The sequence below is a fragment of the Oncorhynchus mykiss genome, chromosome 8 (assembly GCF_057628025.1).
Source record: "Oncorhynchus mykiss isolate SJ-2025 chromosome 8, ASM5762802v1, whole genome shotgun sequence".
Taxonomy (NCBI): domain Eukaryota; kingdom Metazoa; phylum Chordata; class Actinopteri; order Salmoniformes; family Salmonidae; genus Oncorhynchus; species Oncorhynchus mykiss.
This window is the reverse complement of record NC_143029.1, coordinates 27856000-27875061: the sequence shown is the minus strand read 5'-3', so window position 1 is coordinate 27875061 and position 19062 is coordinate 27856000. Positions and strand designations below refer to the sequence as shown.

At 41.8% G+C, this 19062-nt stretch overlaps 1 protein-coding gene across 4 annotated transcripts in view; it reads left to right on the top strand.

The window, feature by feature from the left end:
- Positions 1–18812, top strand: part of esr2a (estrogen receptor 2a) — a 39891-nt gene extending 21079 nt beyond the window's left edge. For 3 of the 4 annotated variants that reach the window (XM_036984518.2, XM_036984517.2, XM_090242387.1), the window contains 7 exons: positions 3757–3873; positions 9089–9397; positions 10651–10789; positions 10905–11038; positions 11677–11860; positions 14191–14455; positions 14804–18812. In XM_036984518.2, the coding sequence (XP_036840413.2) occupies positions 3757–3873; positions 9089–9397; positions 10651–10789; positions 10905–11038; positions 11677–11860; positions 14191–14455; positions 14804–14809 (1154 nt within the window). In that variant the 3' untranslated portion in view covers positions 14810–18812. 4 annotated transcript variants of the gene reach the window in all.
- The last annotated feature ends 250 nt before the right edge of the window (positions 18813–19062 follow it).

Here is a 19062-nt window from a genome sequence, read left to right as displayed (position 1 = left end):
GGTGCAGGTCTACAATTTTGTTTCTGGTGTCCTTTGACAGCTCTTTGGTCTTGGACATAGTGGAGTTTGGAGTGTGACTGTTTGAGGTTGTGGACAGGTGTCTTTTAGACTGATAACAACTTCAAACAGGTGCCATTAATACAGGTAACGAGTGGAGGACAGAGGAGCCTCTTAAAGAAGAAGTTACAGGTCTGTGAGAGCCAGAAATCTTGCTTGTTTGTAGGTGAACAAATACTTGGAGCCTGGCGCACGGTTCATGATGACTGGACCATTGTCATCACAGTTCAATGATTAGTGAGAATTATTAGAGTAGATTTATAGGAGTACTGTTCAACCCTTATTGTTTCAGGGATGGAACAATTGAATATGGCAACTTTCAAGATGAATCAAACCACTGTATTATTGATTCACCAATATATTTTGTGCCTAAAGGCTCTCCCCCAAAAATTCAGAACTTTCCTAATCCCAAATAATACACAAGATCAGAGTATTTTTTCCAAATAACAAACACATATTTGTATATTTCGATGGCTTTCTTTCCACTTCTGGATTTAGTGTCTCTTATTGATTCTGAAATGTGACACAACCACTGAAATATTTTGAACCGCTCTCTTCATATATTCTAGTGCATGGGTATGCAACCCTGTTCCTTGAGTTCCGTAGGTATTGTACCGCAGGATTTTGATCCAACTAGGCACCACACGTGACCAACTGATTTAATTGATCAGTTCAGGGATAAATTCAACACACCTGGTCTTCCAGATCGATTAAATCAAAAACATGAAGTGCCTGCGGCACTCCAGGACGAGGGTTGCCTGTCCTGGAGAGCTGGTCTGTCGATAAATTCAAATGAGAGGTATTTAAAGGGATGGTTTTCAATAAATGTATGGAAAATCATATTGGATGAGAACTCTATAAGAAAATATATAGGCCAGCAAGTGGGAGTGTTTTCAGCAGTTTAAATAAATTCATGAATAGGACACACACACACAAACACAACTCTGCAGCTTTAGTGAAGTGTCAACATACCTGATTCAACTAGTCAAAGTGTGTGAGTAATGAGTAGAGTTGGACGTATGACTGGTTGGCTGGAACAAAAACCTGCACCCACAGTGGTCCTCATAGGGTAACATTGCCCACACCTACTCGAGATGAAGAGGGGGAAAGAGGGAAATAGTGAGGTTCTTCAATAGATCATTTCACATCAGAAATACCTTCTGCTTTTACATCTTATTTACCACTGATCATATCACCAGTGACAGCCCTCACAGATAGCTTGTGTTGTCAATCCAATTGGGCGTCTTTCTTCTGCTATCTTTGGGCCAGATTTACCAAGGCCAGGATTCAATCCGATCGTGCTTTGTCAACAATGTGTATTTTAAAGACAATGTTTCTGCGTTCGCAGAGACCACATTCACTGTAAACGCTGCATGTTGGAAATGACCATTAAATGGCACGTTAACGACAAAACGTGATCGGATTGAATCCCGGCTTAAGCATTTAGCACCACTATATGCTGAAAAGGGAATAAATATTGAGGATAGAACAAAAGGGTAAGGATACGGCCACATTGAGATGCATGACCACGGATTAAATTGTTCATCAATTGTCCGTTTTTGTCAGTCAAAAGTACTCAAATGGGACAATCTACATACAGTTGAAGTTGGAAGTTTACTTACACCTTAGCTAAATACATTTAAACTCAGTTTTTCACAATTCCTGACATTTAATCCTAGTAAAAATGCCCTGTCTTAGTTCAGTGAGGATCACCACTTTATTTTAAGAATGTGAAATGTCAGAATAATAGTAGAGAGAATGATTTATTTCAGCTTTTATTTATTTCATCATATTCTCAGGGGGTCAGAAGTTTACATCCACTCAATTAGGTTTTAGTAGCATTGCCTTTAAATTGTTTAACTTCGGTCAAAGGTTTCAGGTAGCCTACCACAAGCTTCCCACAATAAGTTGGGTGAATTTTGACCCATTCCTCCTGTCAGAGCTGGTGTAACTGAGTCAGGTTTGTAGGCCTCCTTTCTCGCACACTCTTTTTCAGTTCTGCCCACAAATATTCTATAGGATTGAGGTCAGGGCTTTGTGATGGCACTCCAATATCTTGACTTTGTTGTCCTTAAGCCATTTTGTCACAACTTTGGAAGTATGCTTGGGGTCATTGTCCATTTGGAAGACCCATTTGCAACCAAGCTTTAACTTTAACAAGACTGATGTCTTGAGATGTTGCTTTAATATATTCACATCATTTTCCTTCCTCATGAAGCCATCTATTTTGTGAAATGCATCAGTTCCTCCTGAGGCAAAGCACCCCCACAACATGATGCTGCCACCCCCGTGCTTCATGGTTGGGATGGTGTTCTTCGACTTGCAAGCCTCCCCCTTTTTCCTCCAAACATAATGATGGTCATTATGGCCAAACAGTTCTATTTTTGTTTCATCAGATCAAAGGACATTTCTCCAAAAAGTACGATCTTTGTCCCCATATGCAGTTGCAAACCGTGGTCTGGCTTTTTTATGGTGGTTTTGGAGCAGTGGGTTCTTCCTTGCTGAGCGGCATTTCAGGTTATGTCGATATAGGACTCGTTTTTAAGTGGATATAGATACTTTTGTACCTGTTTCCTCCAGAATCTTCACACGGTCCTTTGCTGTTGTGCTGGGATTGATTTGCACTTTTCACACCAAAGTACGTTCATCTCTAGGAGACAGAACGCGTCTCCTTCCTGAGCGGTATGACGGCTGCGTGGTCCCATGGGGTTTATACTTGCATACTATTGTTTGTACAGATGAACGTGGTACCTTCAGGCGTTTGGAAATTGCTCCCAAGGATGAACCAGACTTGCGAACGTCTACAATTTTTTTGTAGAGGTCTCGGCTGATTTCTTTTGATTTTCCCATGATGTCAAGCAAAGAGGCGCTGAGTTTGAAGGTATGCCTTGAAATGAATCCACAGGTACACCTCCAATTGACTCAGGCTAATTGACATCATTTATCAGAAGCTTCTAAAGCCATGACATCATTTTCTGGAATTTTCCAAGCTGTTTAAAGGTACAGTCAACTTAGTGTATTGTAAACTTCTGACCCACTGGAATTGTGATGCAGTGAGTCATAAATGAAATAATCTGTCTGTAAACAATTACTTGTGTCTTGCACAAAGTAGATGTCCTAACCGACTTGCCAAAACTATAGTTTGTTAAGAAGACATTTGTGGAGTGGTTGAAAATGTGTGTGTGTGTGTGTGCGCGTGTGCATGTGTGTTTGTGTGTGAATCTCACATCTTAAAGGGATTAAAAGGAGACAAGCCAGGAAATGGTCTGCCAAAGTCCTCTCTCATTTCTCTCCACCCCATGGCAAAATGTGTAGAATTGCACGAAATTAACTCTAAACGTACATTCTTCCTCTCCACTGTCAAGAGGGGTCTGTAAAAATGTTTTGTTCGCAATGTGGTGGCGGGGGGGGGGGGGTGTTGCACATGTGGGTACACAGACCCGTGAGCAACTGCCTTCCCTCATGATGAGTTCAGATTTTTTTGTGGCCTAACCCCCATCAAAGTTGCCCATCCCTGAAGTAGAGGAACCTTTCCTCTCTCTCTCACTCCGACCTTTTACAGTTGTTTTCTTCTATTTAGCTGCCAATGTACACATGGAATAAAACTAAACAAATGTTTATCTTCCTCTTATCTCTTCTCTCCCTATCTACCCTTTGTAAACCTCTCTCTCTCTCTCTCTCTCTCTCTCTCTCTCTCAGGTCACAATGACTACATCTGCCCGGCGACCAACCAGTGCACTATCGATAAGAACCGCCGCAAGAGCTGCCAGGCGTGCCGCCTCCGCAAGTGCTACGAAGTGGGCATGACAAAGTGTGGTACGTGTCTCTCTCGCTTTCCTTACTACCCCTCCCTCCCTTTATCCTCCTTGTCTTCTATCTCCTTCACACTATCCTCACCCTAATCTTGCCAGTGGTGTTATTCACAAAGTGTCTCAGATCAAGTCCCCCCCCCCCTAACATATAATCATATTTATTATGACCTACTACAAAAATGATCCTGGGCCAGTACTCCTACTCTGAGACGTTAAATACATACAGCTTCTATATAGTCCAGTGTGTGGCCAATGTTTGTGTGTCCAGTGCCTTAGAAATGGTTCATTTTTGATATGTGAATATTCCCCACTGGCTAGACTTTGCTCTCACAATGAGCAGAGGCACTGAGGCTAGGATATACAGTGCCTTGCGAAAGTATTCGGCCCCATTGAACTTTGCGACCTTTTGCCACATTTCAGGCTTCAAACATAAAGATATAAAACTGTATTTTTTTTGTGAAGAATCAACAACAAGTGGGACACAAACATGAAGTGGAACGACATTTATTGGATATTTCAAACTTTTTTAACAAATCAAAAACTGAAAAATTGGGCGTGCAAAATTATTCAGCCCCTTTACTTTCAGTGCAGCAAACTCTCTCCAGAAGTTCAGTGAGGATCTCTGAATGATCCAATGTTGACCTAAATGACTAATGATGATAAATACAATCCACCTGTGTGTAATCAAGTCTCCGTATAAATGCACCTGCACTGTGATAGTCTCAGAGGTCCGTTAAAAGCGCAGAGAGCATCATGAAGAACAAGGAACACACCAGGCAGGTCCGAGATACTGTTGTGAAGAAGTTTAAAGCCGGATTTGGATACAAAAAGATTTCCCAAGCTTTAAACATCCCAAGGAAAACTGTGCAAGCGATAATATTGAAATGGAAGGAGTATCAGACCACTGCAAATCTACCAAGACCTGGCCGTCCCTCTAAACTTTCAGCTCATACAAGGAGAAGACTGATCAGAGATGCAGCCAAGAGGCCCATGATCACTCTGGATGAACTGCAGAGATCTACAGCTGAGGTGGGAGACTCTGTCCATAGGACAACAATCAGTCGTATATTGCACAAATCTGGCCTTTATGGAAGAGTGGCAAGAAGAAAGCCATTTCTTAAAGATATCCATAAAAAGTGTTGTTTAAAGTTTGCCACAAGCCACCTGGGAGACACACCAAACATGTGGAAGAAGGTGCTCTGGTCAGATGAAACCAAAATTGAACCTTTTGGCAACAATGCAAAACGTTATGTTTGGCGTAAAAGCAACACAGCTGAACACACCATCCCCACTGTCAAACATGGTGGTGGCAGCATCATGGTTTGGGCCTGCTTTTCTTCAGCAGGGACAGGGAAGATGGTTAAAATTGATGGGAAGATGGATGGAGCCAAATACAGGACCATTCTGGAAGAAAACCTGATGGAGTCTGCAAAAGACCTGAGACTGGGACGGAGATTTGTCTTCCAACAAGACAATGATCCAAAACATAAAGCAAAATCTACAATGGAATGGTTCAAAAATAAACATATCCAGGTGTTAGAATGGCCAAGTCAAAGTCCAGACCTGAATCCAATCGAGAATCCGTGGAAAGAACTGAAAACTGCTGTTCACAAATGCTCTCCATCCAACCTCACTGAGCTCGAGCTGTTTTGCAAGGAGGAATGGGAAAAAATGTCAGTCTCTCGATGTGCAAAACTGATAGAGACATACCCCAAGCGACTTACAGCTGTAATCGCAGCAAAAGGTGGCGCTACAAAGTATTAACTTAAGGGGGCTGAATAATTTTGCACGCCCAATTTTTCAGTTTTTGATTTGTTTAAAAAGTTTGAAATATCCAATAAATGTCGTTCCACTTCATGATTGTGTCCCACTTGTTGTTGATTCTTCACAAAAAAATACAGTTTTATATATTTATGTTTGAAGCCTGAAATGTGGCAAAAGGTCGCAAAGTTCAAGGGGGCCGAATACTTTCGCAAGGCACTGTAGTTACATACTCACACACATGCTCGCCCGGGGACCCACACATTCACACACGTTTGCAAGTGGACAAGAAATATAGTTGCTATTTGCTTTCTCTACTCTGTGAGCCTTGTGCATCAGGTGGATGTCTAGGATGTTTTGCTCCCTTCAATGTAATGATCTGTTTCTACCAAGCTAAATTACGGTTCAGTTGCTATAGAGACACAGGTTGGTACGGTTGTCATTTCATTGTTTGTTGATCACACATTTCCTCGTCAAGATGAACATTTTGATTTTAAATCCAAACCTAGATAGTAAAGTACAAGGCTACTTTATGCAAGACGACTGAAGTCTAGAAAGCATAGGGTGGCCGTCCTTTCGCTTGCCGTCGCAGTGGTGTGTCATAGTGACCACCTGCTGGGTGCCGGCGAACTGTGGCTTTGTGCCGATTCAACATGTAGAATCGTAAACTGGATAAAGACAGCCGCTATTGTTGTCAGAGACACTTGCCCATTAATCGTTGTGGTGATATTCCCTCTCTTTCTATCTGTGAGATATAGAGTGCATTCGGAAAGTATTCAGACCCCTTGACTTTTTCCACATTTTATGTTCTGTTACAGCATTATTCTAAAATTGATTAAGTCGTTTTTTCCCCTCGTCAATCTACACTCAATACACCATAAGGGTTTTACAAATGTATAAATAAAAAAAACACAGAAATAGAACTGAAAACACTCCCACTGGCTGGCCAATAGATGTTCTCATGGAGTTTTCATTCACTAGGGTTTTCCATACATTTATCTAAAGCCATCCCTTTAAATTTAGTGTACCTTTCATTTGAATTTATCAACAGACTCTCTAAAACAGGCGTAGGCAACCCTCGCCCTGGAGTGCTGCAGGCACTTCATGTTTTTGATTTAATTGACCTGGAAGACCAGGTGTGTTGAATTTATTGATCAGTTCGGCGAATTTATCCCTGAACTGATCAATTGGCTCAGTTGGTCACGTGTGGTGCCTAGTTGGAACAAAATCCTGCAGTACTGTGCATTCGGAAAGTGTTCAGAACGCTTGACTCTTTCCACATTTTGTTACGGTAAAGCCTTATTCTGAAATTGATTAAATTGTTTTATATACACACACAATACCCCATAATGACAAAGCAAAAACAGGTTTTTAGAAATGTTTGCAAATTTATAGAGAAAAAAAATACGAAATATCACATTCACATATGTATTCAGACTCTTTACTCAGTACTTTGTTGAAGCACCTTTGGCAGCGATTACAGCCTCAAGTCTTCTTGGGTAGGACACTACAAGCTTGGCACACCTGTATTTGGGGAATTTCTACCATTCTTCTCTGCAGATCCTTTCAAGCTCTGTCAGGTTCGATGGGGACCGTCACTGCACAGCTATTTTCAGGTCTCTCCAGAGATGTTCGATCGCGTCCAAGTCCGGGCTCTGGCTGGGCCACTCAAGAACATTCAGAGACTTGTCCCGAAGTCACTCCTGCGTTGTCTTGGCTGTGTGCTAAGGGTCGTTGTCCTGTTGGAAGGTTGAACCTTCGTCCCAGTCTGAGGTCCTGAGCACTTTGGAGCAGGTTTTCATTAAGGATCTCTCTACTTTACTCTGTTCATCTTTCCATCGATCCTGACTGGTCTCCCAGTCCCTGCTGCTGAAAAACATCCCCACAGCATGATGCTTCCACCACCATGCTTCACCATAGGGATGGTGCCAGGTTTCTTTCAAACTTTACATTTGGCATTCAGGCCAAACAGTTCAATCTTGGTTTCATCAGACCAGATAATCTTGTTGCTCATCTGAGGGTCCTTTAGGTGCCTTTTGGCAAACTCTGTCATGGGGCTGTCATGTGCCTTTTACTGAGGAGTGGCCTCTGTCTGGCCACCCTAACATAAAGGCCTGATTGGTGGAGTGCTGCAGAGATGATTGTCCTTCTGGAAGGTTCTCCCATCTCCACAGATGAACTCTGGAGCGCCATCAGAGTGTCCATCGGGTTCTTGGTCACCTCCCTGACCAAGGCCATTCTCCCCCGATTTCGCAGTTTTACCGGGCGGCCAGCTCTAGAAGAGTCTTGGTGTTTCCAAACTTCTTCCATTTAAGAATGATGGAGGTCACTGTGTTCTTGGGGACCTTCAATGCTGCAGAAATGTTTTAGTACCTTTATCCAGATCTGTGCCTCGACACAATCCTGTCTCGAAGCTCTACGGACAATTCCTTCGACCACATGGCTTGGTTTTTGCACTGACATGCACTGTCTACTGTGTGACCTAATATAGACAGGTGTGTGCCTTTCCAAATCATGTCCAATAAATTGCATTTACCACAGGTAGACTCCATTTAAGGTGTAGAAACATCTCAAGGATGATCAATGGAAAGAGAATGCACCTGAGCCCAATTTCGGGTCTCATAGCAAAGGGTCTGAATACCTACAGTACTTGTCAAAAGTTTGGACATACCGATCGATTCATTGCAGGGTTTTTCTTCATTTTTACTATTTTCTACAATGTAGAATAATCGTGAAGACATCAACACTATGAAATAAAACATACGGAATCATGTAGTAACCAAAAAAGTCTTAAACAAATCTAAATATATTTTATATTTGAGATTCTTCAAAGTAGCAACCCTTTGCCTTGATGACAGCTTTGCACACTTGGAATTATCTCAACCAGCTTCACGAGGTATGGAATGGATTTCCATTAACAGTTGTGTCTTGTTAATTTGGGGAATTTCTTTCCTTCTTAAGAGGTGGTATAACAAAATATAGCCCTATTCCAAATTATGGCAAGAACAGCTCAAATAAGCAAAGAGAAATGACAGTCCATCATTAATTTAAGACACGAAGGTCAGTCAATCCGGAACAGTTCAAGAACTTTGAAAGTTTCTTCAAATGCTGTCACAAAAAAATTGCTGCAAAGAAACCACTACTAAAGTGCACAAATAATAAGAAGAGACACGAGCAATGGACATTAGACCGGTGGAAATGTTTCCTTTGGTCTGTCCAAATTTGAGATTTTTGGTTCCAACCGCCATGTCTTTGTGAAATGCAGAGTAGATGAACGGATGATCTCTGCATGGAGGAGGAGGTGTGATGGTGTGGGTTGCTTTGCTGGTGACATTGTCAGTGATTTTATTTAGAATTCAAGGCACACTTAACCAGCATTCTGCAGTGATACACCATCCCATCTGAGTTGCGCTTAGTGGGACTATAATTTGTTTTTCAACACCTCCTTTTTCCCTCAGGCATGCGTCGCGACCGCAGCAGCTACCGGGGTCATCAACCGAGGCGCGTGGGTCGCTTCTTCACCCGGGGCACTGCTAGCGGGCCCAAGCGGGTCCTAGCTGAGGGGAGCGAGCCAATCAAGGAACTCTGCCCCACAGTATTAACCCCGGAGCAGCTGATTGGCCGGATCATGGCGGCAGAGCCACCGGAGATCTTCCTCCAGAAGGACATGAGGAGGCCCCTGACGGAGGCCAACGTCATGATGTCACTCACCAACCTGGCCGACAAGGAGCTGGTCCACATGATCAGCTGGGCCAAGAAGATCCCAGGTTGGTGTTGATTGATTTATTGTCTGTTCTTCATCCACAATTAAAAAACAATACTTTCCTAGCATCATATGTTCAATTCTATTCCATTCTTTGTGCACAAGTTGAGTACAGCAGAAAAACTGTATAAAACATTGACACAATGAACAGGAGGCCGAAAAGTCTTGTGTTCCTGTGTCCATGTAAAGCCTATATGTGTATCCTCTGTCAATGGGTGTGACAATAACAGAGTGACAGAGCATTAAGTACAGCCTACTGTTGAGTAACCTGAATCAATTGAATACATTTTTCTTAACATTTTCCGGCATAACAGTGTAATAATGTTCTAATTTCCTGTTTTCAACAACTGTTGTCTCTTTTATTCTCAACAGTGATATTCAGGTAGTCAGAATGTAAAAAGGAAGACCGATTAGAAGACAAAGGAAGGTCTGAAACGGGATTTGTACCCATGTCTCCTGGGGTATATGTGGTTCGGGGGGCTCAGAGAGCAAACATTAATTATGCATGTCAATCTCTCCTGGTTGATTTTAAAATAATAATAAATAAAACAGATAAAAATACACCTTATGGAACAGCAGGGACTGTGAAGCAACACAAACATTGGCAGCAGCTAATTGAGGATCCATAATAAATACAAAGACTGGGCAATGAGCATCGATGTACTATAGTCTACACTCCTAAGGGACGCTGCAAAAAGTAGGGTAGTTTGGGATGTCTAGTTTTCTGTGCTAGAGAAGCATTGCCCCTGCTTTATTCAGTGGAACCCCATTGTCTGCTAGGGTTGAAGTAAAGTAAAAGGTCATATGTAAATGGCCGTGTACACCCTTAAGTTGTGCAGCTGATGTACAACGCATTGGACACAACGGTTGTGATACAGTGGAGAGATATTCTGCATTGAAGTAATAGGTTGTGCACAATGGTAGTGTAAACATTTTTGTTCTGACAAACACTCCAATGTATCACAAACATAAATGGTGTCACAATCATTGCGTCAAATGTGTTGTATATCAGTTCTACCTGAGTGTGTACGGAGCCATAATCTACTCACTGTTTGCTGTTCATAAATATGACTTTTTAAAGTATCATTATTACATTGCGAACAACAAAACCGCGTGTACCGTGAGCAGTATGCGGGAACATTGCCTTTAAATTTGAAACGTGCTGTAGCGCAGCTCTTCAGCACTATGGATTGAGTCTGACCCTAGATCAGCGCTCTGAGACGCTTCATGAATACGGGCCCTGCTATGTCTTTACAGGATTTGTGGACCTGTGCCTGTTCGACCAGGTGCACCTGTTGGAGTGCTGCTGGTTGGAGGTGCTGATGCTAGGGCTCATGTGGAGGTCTGTGGACCACCCTGGTAGGCTCATTTTTTCCCCCGACCTCAGCCTGAACAGGTGACCACCCTCTCTCTACTCCTGGATTAAGCATCTGTATGATTTCTAAAATATTTTCACAGTGGATCCAAAAGAAGTATTCAAATGCAGTGTGACTGTGTGTCTGTGTTTTCAGGGAAGAGGGGAGCTGTGTGCAGGGTTTTGTGGATATCTTTGACATGCTGCTAGCTGCCACCTCCCGGTTCAGAGAGCTCAAGCTGCAGAGGGAGGAGTACGTCTGCCTCAAGGCCATGATCCTCCTCAACTCCAGTACGTGGGTGTTAATGTGTGTGTTTGTGTTTGCGCATGAGTGTGTGTTTGTGTGTTATGCATCCGTTTGTCTGGCCTTCTGTCTGTACTTTTGTCTGTCGGTACTGCATCTTTATAAGTATTTTTTACTTCCCATTTTATTTATTTATATCATGCATATCAAGATTAACCACAAGTCTGTTGGACCATTTATCCAGTGTAATCCTATCTGTTTGGGAGTCTAGGGAGGGTTGGCAAGGACAACCAGAGGAATAACTCACTCTGACAAGGCCTAATGAGAACACTGTCTCTCTCTACTCCCATCATAGTTACTGTTTAACACTTAAAGACCTAACAGTCAGAACCTGTTTCAAGGTCAGTGGATCACGAAAAATAACATTTTGTTTCACTTAACTGTGTAACCAAAGTAATCGCATTTAATAATGCTACATGTTGGAAATTATTTATGAAGTGTAGCAAAGGTGGTTTGGTGAAATGTGCTTGCACAATAAGTCACCTTTCCTGAGACCTGAAGATTTTTGCTAGCTCCCAGAGATAAAGGCTTTAGCGCAGAGGGCTAATGTGGTTTTGAGTCATTGCGACAACTACAATTACGTTTTTTCTTTATTTTCTCAACTGTGTGTGTTTTGTGGTCGCAGACATGTGCCTGAGCTCCTCGGAGGGGAGCGAAGAGCTGCAGAGTCGCTCGAAGCTCCTGCGCTTGCTGGATGGCGTAACAGACGCACTGGTGTGGGCCATCGCAAAGACAGGCCTCAGCTTTCAGCAGCAGTCTGCGCGCCTCGCCCACCTGCTGATGCTGCTGTCACACATCCGCCACGTCAGGTACAGTAGCCACAATATGGCCACCGCTGTCACACTCGCAAGTTACCTCTCAGTCACCATCATTGCACTCACAAGTTATCGCTCAGGCATAATACAGTCACCACCTTCACTCTTGGCAGTTACAATATAGTCACCTCCGTCACACTTTGTAGTTATCGCTCAGGCAAAATACGATCAAAACTATCACACTAGCCAGTTATCATTTTGCCACTACGGTATAGTCAAATTTTCAATACGGTCACCGCCGTCAAGATTGAGCCACCCCATTGTCACTACCGCCACGACTGAGACAACCGTCACGACTGTTTGCTGCTACCACGAGTGATCTTTTAATTAAGCTTGCGTTATACAGAAAAAGCTTTTCAACCAACATGGTGTTTACAAGGTAATCTGATGAAGACCATGGGCTCTACTCAATCAGATCCGCTTTAGCTGACATCCACATCGCGGTTGTTTTGGTGGTGTCGGAACTATGTAGATAAGTGAAAATTGACTTTGTCTGAGGATGACAGAGTGTAGGGGTCTACGACCCTAATATGATATACCATCTGACTCCATTATCATTTGAATGCTATAGGCCCATAAAATGGATCTAACCAACGGCACCACTCAGAACACTATAAAATGCACGTGTCTAGGTTTACCATTACGCAATTATTAAGAGGCTAAGGGACAAGGAGCTAATATCTTGTGATCAATGTCGCAAGATATTGAGCGTCTTTATTTCTATCATTGCCTTCAGAAAGTATTCACACCCCTTGACTTTCCACATTTTGTTGTGTTACAGCCTGATTTTAAAATTCCTTAAATTGAGATTTTGTGACACTGGCCTACACACAATACCCCATTATTGTCAAAGTGGAATTATGTTTTTAGAAATGTTTACAAATGAATTAAAAATGAAAAGCTGAAATGTTTTGAGTCAATAACTAATCAACTCCTTAGGTTATGGCAACCCTAAATAAGTTCAGGAGTAAAATTGTGCTTAACAAGTCACAGAAGTTGCATGGACTCAATAATAGTAGTAGTGTTTAACATGATTTTTGAATGACTCTGTGCCCAACACATACAATTATCTGTAAGGTCCCTCAGTCGAGCAGTGAATTTCAAACATAGATTCAACCACAAAAACCAGGGAGGTTTTCCAGTGACTCGCAAAGAAGGGCATCCATTAGTAGATGGGTAAAAAAAAAGCAGACATTGAATATCCCTTTGAGCATGGTGAAGTTATTAATTACACTTTGGATTGTGTATCAATACACCCAGTCACTACAAAGGCACAGGCGTCCTTCCTAACTCAGTTGCTGGAGAGGAAGGAACCATGAGGCCAGAATTCAAATATTCCAAAACATGCATTAGGCATTAAAGCAAAACTGGTATAGAAATTACCTTTGTCCTGAATACAAAGCGTTATGTTTGGGGCAAATCCAACACAACACATCACTGAGTACCACTCTTCATATTTTCAAGCATGCTGCATCATGTTATGGATACGCTTGTAATCGGCAAGGACTAGGGAGTATTTTAGGATGAAAAGGAACAGAATAGATCTAAGCACAGGCAAAATCCTAGAGGGAAACCTGATTGTCTGCTTTCCAACTGACACTGGGAGTCAAATTCACCTTTCAGCAGGACAATAACCTAAAGATACCAAGATGACATTGAATGTTCCTGAATGGCCTAATTACAGTTTTGACTTAAATTGGCTCAAAATCTATGGCAAGACTTGGAAATGGCTGTCTAGCAATGATCAACAACCAACTTGTGAGAATTTTTATAATAACAATGTACAAATATTATACAATCCAGGTGTACAATGCTCTTAAGAGACTTGTACACCTCTTGAAAGACTCACAGCTGTAATAGTTGCCAAAGGTGATTCTAACATGTATTGACTCAGGGGTAGGATAATGAGATTACATTTTCAATACATTAGCAAAAATGTCTAGCAACATGTTTTGACTTTGTCATTATGAGGTATTGTGTGTAGATGGCTGAAAAAAATAATATATTGAATCAATTTTGAATTCAGGCTATAACGCAACATTTTTGGGAATAAGTCAAGGGGTGTGAATTCTTCCTGAAGGCAGTCTAGGCTACACTTTCTTATTCGGAACTTCTAACGCGACAATGAGCAACAAGAGCAGCTGCTCACCGATTTGACAGCTCTAACCAGTTCCACCAAGACACCGCTAAAACATTAGCATGCCAGCTATCACCGGTTAATACTTGATCTGATTGAATCTATGCCCATTTCTGTGTATTTTCTTTTCTTCTGTATCACGAAAAGCAGTGAGTGTACATGACCTCTGTCTTTGCTCATTGTGCAGTAACAAGGGCATGGACCACCTGCACTGCATGAAGATGAAGAACATGGTGCCCCTGTACGACCTGCTGCTGGAGATGCTGGATGCCCACATCATGCACAGCCCACGGCTGCCCCACCAAGCCAACTCAGCGGGCCCCTGTCCAGAGGTGAGCCCCCCGCAGCCCACCACCTCAGCAGTTGCCCCGGCCAGACATGGACCCCCAGCAGCAGAAGCGAGCCTCAACAGCAGGAGCAATTGGACTGCAGGGACCCCGGTAGAAAGACAGGTATACACTCTCCTGTCTCATGTCATTCCTTCTCCTGCCGTTTTGCCCTTGAGCAAGGCACTTAAACCCCTCAAACAACTTCAAGGGTGCCGCAACGTGGCTTACCCTGGCTTCAAGCATATGTGTGTGTGTGTGTGTGTGTGTGTGTGTGTGTGTGTGTGTGTGTGTGTGTGTGTGTGTGTGTGTGTGTGTGTGTGTGTGTGTGTGTGTGTGTGTGTGTGTGTGTGTGTCTCTTAATAGATCCTTAATTTCAGAGATCTCAAAAAGACAAAGAACTCTTATTTTCTGACGCCAACCTGCTATTATCCCCTCCCTTTCTCTGTCCTTTCCTCTTTGTCACTTTATTAGTGGTGAAAAGGGATCTCTAGCAGCAAAAAGGACAATGGAGAGAATGTGACTGGGACCCTTGTGGACGGCTACTTCTTGGAACGGCTTTTAACACCACTCTGAAACAGAGGAACTGGAACGAGTATAAGGGTTTTTCAGATCGTGCCTGGGAGGGGCTGCATCCCAATGCTGTCCAATGAAAACTCCTTTCAGGCATTAGCACTGTTCTTGACTGTTTTCTCGGAGGCCGCAAACATAAAAAATATAACAATATTTAATGTCCCTGCTAAAGCTGTCTTTTGGTTTATGATCAGGTTTGAATGTAGCCTAGCTGGGGCGACCCACGTGACCACACAGCGAGGAAAAGTTGTGACTGACTGGTCTGGAAAGGAGGCAGTTTGTTAATGCAACATTTGCTCAGAAATTGAGCGGACTCATCAATTTAGTTTTATGAACTGTTTTTTCCCCCCAGGGGCTTGAGACCTCTCATTGTTTGGATTTGAAAATCCAACAGTTGTAATGGAAGGGAGTGGCGCTCGTGTGTTTGAGTGAGAACCAACCAGCAAAAGCACAGCCCTTCATTATCAACGCATCGTCCTGACAACATCAAAACAGCCTTTCCAGACTCTGAAGTCAGGAGACTTCAAGTTCGGTATCAGCCAGACTAGTTTGAAAGTAGAATCTACGAGAAAGTTTGAAATTAAACATCAGTGGATGAGTGGCAATGAGGGAAAGGAGATGAGAGGAAGGCAGTTAGGAGTAGCCTACTGGGACACAGAAAAGCCCAAGAAAAGGCACTTTCAACAGTCATCATGGACTCTCCCCTCTTCTTTTGTACTGTCGGAGGGCGACAGGTAGCCTAGCCGTTACAGCGTTGGGCCAATAACCTGAGCCGACGTGCCCTTAATCCTAATTTGCTCCAGGGGTGCCATACTACCATGGCTGACCCTGTAAAACAACCCATATTCGCTGCACCTATCTGGTGTGTGACGTGTTGTTTATTTTTTTTACTGTCAATGGGATAATCTGTATAAATAAAGCATCAATATAAATAAATATAACTTTGAGTGACAATCAAAAGATAATGGCCATTTGCACTGGTTCAAATTGTTTAACTGTCATGGAAGAAAGAAAAACACATTTTAAAACTATATACTTCACCTCAAGATCTTATTCCTTTGCTTTACCCTTAGGTTTTTGTTCCACCATCTGTATAGCTTCAAACTTTGCATACAGTACGCAAATTAGGCACATGTCCTAATAAACAAATATATTTCCAGCTGAAAAGGTGGAGGTGAAGGGTCATGCTACTGTCATTCCACTCTAGAACACATTCCCTTTAAGGTGGACTCCACAATAAGAATAGCATCATACACCGTGGGACAAAGTCCTGTTTGAATCAACAATAAAAATCTAAATGACACTATTTTGTCTCCTCAAATAAAGATGCAAATTAAGACGGCAGATTTTTTAATTCCTTCGCAAAAAGTGCCTATGGGTCCAATCTCATCTTCAGTAATGGGAGTGTGACTCAAACATTCATACAAATTAATTTGGGACTTACTTGAATGTCAGTTTTACGTCCGCGTGTCTCTAGCTAAAATTCAGCCCTTCATACGTGGGCAATGTGATCGAATTCTGACCACAATGTTGTTTCTGTGTTTATTCCTACCGGGAAGAAAGCATGGTGAAATGAAGAGAAACAATAATTGTAATATTGTAATAAGACTCACGCCTTTCAAAGAGCACAGTGCAACGCTGTTATGTTTATGTACAACTTTATTTATGACTGGCCCAATAAGGCCCAGTACAAGTTCAATTCCCGGTTTAAAAAACGGTGTCATCTTGACAGTTTTGGAGGGAGGGTCTTAGGCGTGCGAACCCGAAGTAGAAAATACATTTATTTGTGTGTTTTGTTTTAGACCTGTTGTACTTTGTGTAGTTGCTACTGGCGACCAAGAAAGTGTTTAGATTGTGCCTTCTACATAGCGACCAGCTTGTCTTAAACGCACACATCAGCTGTCCTGACTGTTTATTATATCTGTTATGTCTTTGTGATAACAGTATTATGTAGGGGTGATTATGACTGGTTCAAGTAAGGTGTTGCCTATAACATAACCCACCTGCTAACTGGGCCTTTCCATCCATTCATCAGCTTTGTGTTGTCCTCACACCTGACAATATTTAGGCCAGGATTCAACCCGAGTCATGTTAGCGCTGTCGACAATGCAGCTTTTAAAGGCAATATTCCTAAATGTATGGTCACGGTAAACACTCTACAACATGCATTGGATTGAATCCAGGCCTTAGAATGCCAATGATACATTCAACTAATGTGAGGTCCTAAAGATACACACAATAGGATCACAATCAAAACAACTGAATATTAGGAATGTGTTCCTCATGTTTGGTATACTCAGTGTATATAGAGCCTGTCTGCATTCTTTATTTCTGTTACCTTTAGTTTATTTGCGTAATATTGACTTAAACTCAGAACCACTTGTTTTACTAACATGGTCCTGTTTTATATATTGCTGTGCTGATCAATGGACAGTTCATTACCTCTGTCAAATGAATATGTAGCTTAAAATTGTGTTTATTTCATTTTGCAATAAAGATGGTGACGCTACGATAATGCACATTTAAATTAGGCCTATATCCAAAAACACATATGGCCTAATGATATATTTTCGGCTTCAGACGAACGCCTAGTTCTCACACAGGTTTTTTTTTTAATTAAAGCCTTTTCAATGCCTTAATAATCAACTATGTCGCAGTCTGCTTTTGCCAAGCTTGTAGTAATAGAAAAGCAGAGTGCTAGCTTTATTTCCTGTGCTAATTTAGCCAATTTCCTTTCAGTAGCGCTATATTACCTACCTAGGCTATATTTACTCTGGTCGAGGAAGCATATTATTTACTTTTGATGACCAGACAGCCATAGCTGCATCCCACACTTTTAATTTGTAATGTCTCATTTTGGGGGGATTTCTAGCATCAATAACAAAGTACAGTATAGGACCTCAGGAGATATGAACTCTTCGGGAATGGAGGTTGTTCAGAATGCTGACGTATTCTTTACTTTGACATGGATTTAACGCATGTAGACAATATGAATTACTTATTAACATGTATTTTCTAACCATTTAGTAAAAAAAACATTTACGTTTCTGTAATCTACAGACTCAGGCGCATGAGCAACATTTACGTTTTCTTTGCAATTAATAATACATTTCCCGGTTCCATATTTCCCGTTTGATCGGTCAGTCCGTAACTCGAGGTTCTACTCTTTAACATGAGATCTAAAATAGTATGCGGATGCTAATTGCTATCTCTGGGTCCATTTAGTCTGTCATTTAGAAAAATGGTTAACTAAGGCCTAGATTCAATCAGTTCAGACTTAACCCGTGATAACCGACAACTGCATTGCATATCATTTATTTTGTTTGGGCGGTGTAATTTCTACATAGCCTACACTTTCTCATTCTGAACTTCTAACACGGGTGGGATTTAAGGATGGGTTTGGTTTCGTGACAATGACCACAAGAGTGGGTGCTCGCCGATTTGACAGCTCCAACGCAGTTACCCCAGACCTCGTCCAAACAAAAGCAATATGCTATGCAGATGTCATTTATCGTGGGTTAATGCAGATCTGATCTGAGTCTAGGCCATAGCTCACATCAGCTGTTTAATACTATAAGACAAACACCATTGATCTTTGTCAACACCAACAGTAGACTCCTCTCGAGGCAAGAAATGTTTCTGAGTTAACTATTTTTTATTCAACTAGTCAGCTGTGCACAAGTCCTTTCACTTTCCCAATGACTGAGCCATTTGTAGCCCAGCTGTGCATTCTGCTTTGAACGATCTCTGAGAATGCTGTACACTGCCAGCAGGATAAGGATACACATGCTTTTTCAACTGTAACGTGAGTGCTTTAAATGTCAAGGTTTCCCAATGTGAATTTTTATGTGGATTTTCTCCCACCGTCGCACAGGAGTATCTTTCTTTGAAGAATAAAAAATAAATGAATTAACTTTTTGTGCCAGTGGCGTCCTTTCTCAAGAACAGTGTCCTTGCGCTCAAGAAATAGTACACTCAAAAACACTCAAACTATATTAAGCATTTTGTTAAATTGTGTGTGTCAGTATTTTGCATGTGACAAATTAACAAAATACAAAAAATATAGTTTTTTGTGTAGTGTATTCCTTTTAACAGTCTCCATTCTATACTGTTATTTATATGTAGTATGTAGCACCAGGGGATCAGTAGCTTTTGTGTTT